Source organism: Elaeis guineensis, chromosome 9 (assembly GCF_000442705.2).
Source record: "Elaeis guineensis isolate ETL-2024a chromosome 9, EG11, whole genome shotgun sequence".
NCBI classification, from domain to species: Eukaryota; Viridiplantae; Streptophyta; class Magnoliopsida; order Arecales; family Arecaceae; genus Elaeis; species Elaeis guineensis.
In genome coordinates, this window is record NC_026001.2 from 79,313,284 (window position 1) to 79,319,757 (window position 6,474).

The 6,474-nt window shown below is 35.2% G+C and overlaps 1 protein-coding gene across 1 annotated transcript; it reads right to left on the reverse strand.

Annotated features, from left to right (window-relative positions):
• Positions 1–1,175: 1,175 nt before the first annotated feature.
• Positions 1,176–5,827, reverse strand: LOC105035948 (chaperone protein dnaJ 20, chloroplastic). Its single transcript, XM_010911667.4, has 2 exons — positions 5,266–5,827; positions 1,176–1,782 (listed from the first exon to the last, which is right to left on the reverse strand). Exons 1-2 carry the CDS (start codon positions 5,725–5,727, stop codon positions 1,636–1,638), a joined length of 609 nt encoding a protein of 202 aa, XP_010909969.1. The 5' UTR covers positions 5,728–5,827; the 3' UTR covers positions 1,176–1,635.
• Positions 5,828–6,474: the final 647 nt, after the last annotated feature.

Sequence of the window (6,474 nt, forward strand, 5' to 3'; positions counted from 1 at the left end):
TAATTTTTTTGACGGCCATAAACGGCTGATGCTTGCTGAGCTGAAACTGGATGGTAGACCTTCAGCTCGAATCTTTGATATACACAAGAGTGCCAAGGTATATGAAACAAATTGCTTAAAGCTAGTTGAAGCAGATATTTTTGAGCGTTGCTGTCGATCACTATAAGAACAAGGTGAGTTAGATGGAATTTATCGTCTGCATAAATCATTGGGAGATAATACGACGAACGATATTAAGGATGATATCATTAAAAAAACATGCAAATAAATGTTACGTGGTACAATCTGAGAAATTTTTATGTTTAAAAATTATAAAGGGAGGCTGGGAAAGCAATTCAGCAGAATAGCCTTTTGTTTGGATCGACTAGGACAGAGCATAATAATGAACATGTGGAATAAGATGGATGACTATGATAACAAAATTAATACGTTCTAAGAAATCCACAAGATGATGAATGCATGCACTTCTAGTCACTACGCTCCATCCGAACAAAGGGGAAGGAAAAAAGCTAAACCATGGGAAAGACGCTTGTGACATCCCAGGCCTGGGAAGATGGTTGAATGTCCCATTGATCCACCAGACATCCATCAAAGTCTCTTTTACATTATAATTAATTTTTTATCTCATGCACAACGCACGGATTATAAAATCACATCATTGATTATATAATAAAAAAATAATTTATTAAAAAATATTTTAAATGAATAATAAAAACATATCTATTCATATTTCGAAGATTAATAATAACAGATTTTAATCATCTAATTAAATAGATATAAATGAATTTCAACACCATTCGTTAATGACACCATGTTTACAATGGTTGGATAAAAAAATCCTGATACATAATATATGAAAAATTGATTTTAATCTACATGATATTCATAGATGAAAATTTACTGATGACATGAATAGCTTACTTGACTCTACATTTTCTTTCACTTTATATATATATATTAGATTATAGAGATTCTTACGTGCAGCATAGCATCCACTAAAATGACGACGTATCCATTCTGTTATTTTGCTAAAACGACCAACAATTTACAAGGTAAACCAAGAAAGGTAGCAAAATAAAATTCTGTCTCTGCTACTGCTATCCATAGTTTCAAGCTGCAAATATCCTGCTAAATGGATATCGAAGCATGATATATGCACTCCAGAAATGCAGATCTATGTAAATTGCTTGAGTTAATTCCTGCATAGTGTTTCTCATGCATAAGAGCACAATGTTAAATAAAACCACACAGTTATAACAGTACATAGAGCTCCATTATATACATATTTAAAAGGAGAAAAGCATTTACAATGGAGGGTGAAAGTAAAATTAACAGGCTCATGCTGGTAGCATAGCTCATTATTTCTGTACAGTAAAACTTTGAGAATGTTTATAACTCAAGGTGGCATGGGTTGATAAAAATGGAAAGCTTTATTTTTCTCCTTTTCTCCTTTGAATCCACAAAAGAAATGGGGCATCACTTCACCAGCTTGTCGAGTACTGGGAGCACATGGGCTGATTACTCCGCAGTGATAAGGATGCGGACGTCTTGATTGACAAAGTGAATAGCCACCAAAGTCAAACTTTAAAAGGAAAATGGCAAGGTAGAAGATGTTTTTATATGATGATAACGACCCTATTCAACAGATGATTCAGCTCTTTGCCTGCGCATTCGGGCTCCCCAAGATAGGTTCTCCCCTGCATCCTTGTTCATGCTCCTCCTCTTTAACTCAGCAATCTGATCTTGCCAATGGTTCCTCCAACCAGATCTTTCCTCCAATTCCTAATCCGAAAACAAAAACTCAGCACATAAAATGACTTTGGTGAAGAAGACAGAAGAGAGAATGACAAATTTTTAGTAAGAAAGAAAACCAAGTATATTAAGAATAAATAAATGGTGAAGAGAAAGATCTATCTGATTAACATAGCAATAAAGGATAATAAGCTGGTTAATATTTTTAAATATCAACTGCCAAACAAATTGTTAAATTAACATAAAGCAACACAAACACAAGAAGAAAACAGATGTCCTAGATAAGGCAATAACAACACAACAGATTGAAGCCTTTGAAACTCCAAATGTCATGGTGAATGTGAATGGATGGAAGCAAGACAAAGTATGCAAACTGGATGGAGAATGAGCACTAATAATAGAGTGACAGGTAACTAGTTGAGACGGTGGAGCCACATAGTATCAAGTCCATAAGCAGCACACAGCCACATAAAAGAATACGAAGGGGGAAAAAGAATCAAATGAAAATATGGATGTCTGAGGACTAAAGTTTTCAGTGATAATTTTATGACCCTTCACACATTTATGCCAAAATACAATGCAGAAATAGAAACTCAGTTTGCAATAATCAAAACTTTAAACCAAACTAATGCTTCAATCATCAGTTAGGAAGCAAAACTCCTGAAACACAGAATAGCAAAACAAGATATTCAGCCACAAAGAACATATTCCATTTAGTTCAACTAAATCAACTTCAATTTGTATACAGAAAGAAGCTAAAAACTCTACAAACAAATAAATGTAAAACAGACTGACACCAAAAGACAATTGTTATTAATTCTGATTGATCATAGGAAAAAAAAAATAGCAGAAACTAGAATCTAGATCTCCCAGCACAAAATCCTCCTGAATAAACATAAGGAATCCTGTAGGAACAGTAACCACCGACCAAAGAACTGAAGTTTACTTAAGTAGATACAGAAACAAGTGACATTTCATATTATAGCTTAGAGGGCTCAGATACTACAACATCAGATCACCAAACAACAAATAAAGCGAATATTTATTCAATATCAAGATACTTTAATAGAAACATTTATCAGTTTCATCCAGAACAATGGCAGTGCAAGGTCAGATTCCAGAAATGCAACAAAATCCTGTATCAGTTTATATCTGAGAAAAAAATTAACAAACTTTTTAATATCCAAGGATTGAGGAAACTTAGAAGAAAAATAGGATGATAATTCCAAAAGAAATCCACTTCATACATGAAAAATCCTAAAAAACTGGTAAATTTAATTCAACATGGGTGAAAAACAGCTAGGTTGTCCCAGACATTGACTTCTTCGTTTCATTGACAATATTAACATTTCTTCAAAACAGATCATTTCAGATAAGCACTATAAGAAACTGTAGTCCAGAAACTCTACATATCTCATATTACACAACATGCAAAGAAGGAAGAAAAGCAACAAAAAGTCAAACACCAAAAACATTATAGAAATTCATTGTGTTAAAATTCAACAAACTTCTCATCATTCCTAGAGCTTTTGTTGGAACGTCAGGGTAAACAAAGTATTATTCAACAAAACAAATCAAAATATCACACACAAACTCTGTTTAAAATATACAAGTATCCCTCAAGGAACAAAGTAACTTTGACTATTAGTCTACAACCGGAAACCAAATATCCAGTCCACATACAGATGACAAATGTTGAAAAGGTATAAAGTCTTCTAGAATTTTAGACCTTCTAATACCACTGAATTCTAGAAGTCCTGTAGATAAAAAGAAAAGGAAAAAGGAACCCAAGAGATTATTCACTTTCATAAAAAAAAACATACAACACTTCCTTGAAAGCCAGACCAATTCTCATCAACAATTTAAAGAAAAGATTGGAATCTTCAACATGAAACCTAATTAAAAGAAAACTCCTAAAAATTGTCTTTTTTGACTGATAAAATAACATTAATTCATACATCAATAACTAAAGAAATTTGTGCTCTTGCACATGCTGGCAAGGAAAAAATGTCCCAGAAACTCAGACCTCACATATTTGAATAAAAAAATTAAAAGAATCTACACAACCAGATTACCTATTATAGACTTTAGAACAGGAGGAAATATTCCATCAATTTAAATCAAACCCCGAAAATTGTCTCAAATAGGCAAAAATGTAACATGTTAAAGATGAAGAGCAACACCACATAATTAGATAACTCTAAACGTCTAAAACAATATGAGAATACCAATCATGGAAATTCTGGTATACACTAAATATTAGTCAACAAATAGAAGCCGTGTCTAGCAACCACATATATTTGCCTAGTCAACAATTATTAAAACTCTTCAGAAAATGTCAGATCTTTCACCACCGTATATTTCTCAAGGCCTCATAGGGAAGGAATAAAATCCAGATAAAATACAAAGCAAGAAAGAAAAAAGGTTTTATAAATGGGCATAATAGAACAAGGCCACCTTGTGCACAAGTACATAGAGGTTTTGATTCCAGGCACCTGACCCACCTATTTTTGGTGCATCCATAAAGCCAGCCCATCAGCTCGTGCATGGTGCCATTCCAAGAATAACTGATGCCTAGGATTATGTCATATATGAGAGCAGATGGCATGTGTTCGAAAGCAATGCAGCAGCTTCTATGGTACTTTTGTACATAAAGTTCTATCAGCAAATGTAGATGAAGCCTTGTTCTATAGTGTTTGCTTTTATTTTTTTGAAAAAATTGTTTATGTAGTAAATCGCCCATGAACTTAAAGGATCTGAACTCATACACACAAAATATATCAAAATCACAGAAACCCATATTTCTTGAGTCATATAAAATTTAAGTCCATAATTAGATCAAATATTGTCTTTAAACTACAAGTAGTTTTCCCGATTAGTTTTTTTTTTTTTTCCGATGAAACTGAGAAAATTCACAAGTAGACCTGAAGAAACCAGATTTCTTCACCCCAAATTAATTAAGAACAGGTTGGCGAAAGAAAAAGATTATATATATTAAAGAATTATGTACAACCATCATGACATACCTCAAAGCCGAAAGTCCTACCAGAACCATATATCTAAGATTCTCCTCAAGCCCATCTTTTAGTCTCTCAGAGCAAACAGCAAAATCAATTAATACATACTCAGAATGAAAAAAGAAGTAAAGGATTCAGATAAGATCCCCAGATACATAATTATCTGACAAACTTCAGAGTACAGATATTATAAGTTCCATAAAAACAGAGATTTCGATGATAATAATAAGCTTTTCCAGCAAACCGCATGGTTCTTTGGATACCTAGAGCATCAATTACAAATTACGGTAATAAAATCCAAAATTGCATGAACTTCTACAAATTCCATGCCAATTTAACGCTAGCAAATGCAAATACGAGAATCAAATCCATGCAAGCTAAATTACAGTTGATTAAATTATAAAGATAAAGAAAATCAAATAACAACTCGGAAATCAAAAAAGTTTCCAGCTTTCCCAAATTGCTTATCGAAATGGAAGCAGAGAAACCAATTCACCTCATCAAATCGCTTCCTGGTGGAGAAGGCGAGGTGCAAACCCCGAGCTAAATCGCGGTCGTACAGCGCCCTTCGGCCGGGATCGGAGAGAGTCTCGTATGCCTCCTGGACTTCGATGAAGCGGCGGGTGTACTCCTCCGTCCGGTCGGGCGGCGAGACGTCGGGGTGGTACTTCCTCGCGAGCTGCTTGTACGCCTTCTTGATCTCGTCGTAGCTCCCGCCCTCCGATATCCCAAGAAGCTCGTAGAAGCTCCCCTTCGCCGCTACGAATCCCCGCTCCTCCACAGCCGCTCGGGTCCTAAAGGAGGAGGAGGAGAGCCCCGCCGACCAACTCCCCTCCCTCCTCCTCTGCGCCACTCGCCACGAACCGCCCCCGCCGCCGCCGATTTTGGTGGCAGGAACGTGGTTGGGCCATAGATGGAGGGTTTGGTTACCGCTCCTGGGAACTACTCCAAAGCTCATTTCTTTCTTTGGAAATCTTTCTATTTCTCCGTTCTCTGTTGATCCCTTTCTCTGGGCTATGGTGGGTGTGGTGAGACTTGGGATCCGGGGAGTTGGGCACCAAAATCTTGGGAAATAAATAAGAATTTTTTGGGGTCGGAGGGTGGGGTTGGGTCCCTTTCAGTATTCCAACCTTGGAGGGTGATTTTTTGGGGACTATAATTTATAACTTTATATATACCCCTTGTTTTAAGGATATGTATAAATATTTAATGACCCAAAAAAAAGGTACGTCTATTATTTTGTGGAGGGCTGTAAAGGGTTGTAAAGTTTATTTAATAGATTTAATTAATAATCCACAAATTCAAATTATAGACCCTTGTGCCATGTATCATGACATGGAAAGTATGCTCATGTGGGATGTATATAAAGTAAATATGGAGAAACAAGATAACTTGATTAAATTTTTGCTGATGAGATCTAGCATATATTTATTAAAATTTGCTCAAAAGTTGGATTATGAGTTTAAAATAGCAATTGGATTGGCCTAAATGTAATCATAAGCCGTAGCTCTCCTAAGTAATCGGGCAAAATTGAATAATCTTTATAAGCAGAAAAGTTTAGTTACCAGATTTAGATTAGTTGAGATAATAATAAATAGCTGTCAATTATCTTATGGAGTATCCAACTAGCTCATATTTTAACCCATATTTGAAGGATAGGCTGAAACAATGGAACAAAATGTTACACAATCTATATATACATTGT

Excerpts from the sequence above, each read along its gene's own strand:
- LOC105035948 (XM_010911667.4), bottom strand. The coding sequence starts at position 5,727 with ATGAGCTTTGGAGTAGTTCCCAGGAGCGGTAACCAAACCCTCCATCTA. Across the intron at positions 1,783-5,265 it reads CCAGGAAGCGATTTGATGAG|GAATTGGAGGAAAGATCTGG; the intron begins GTGAATTGGTTT and ends TTTTCGGATTAG.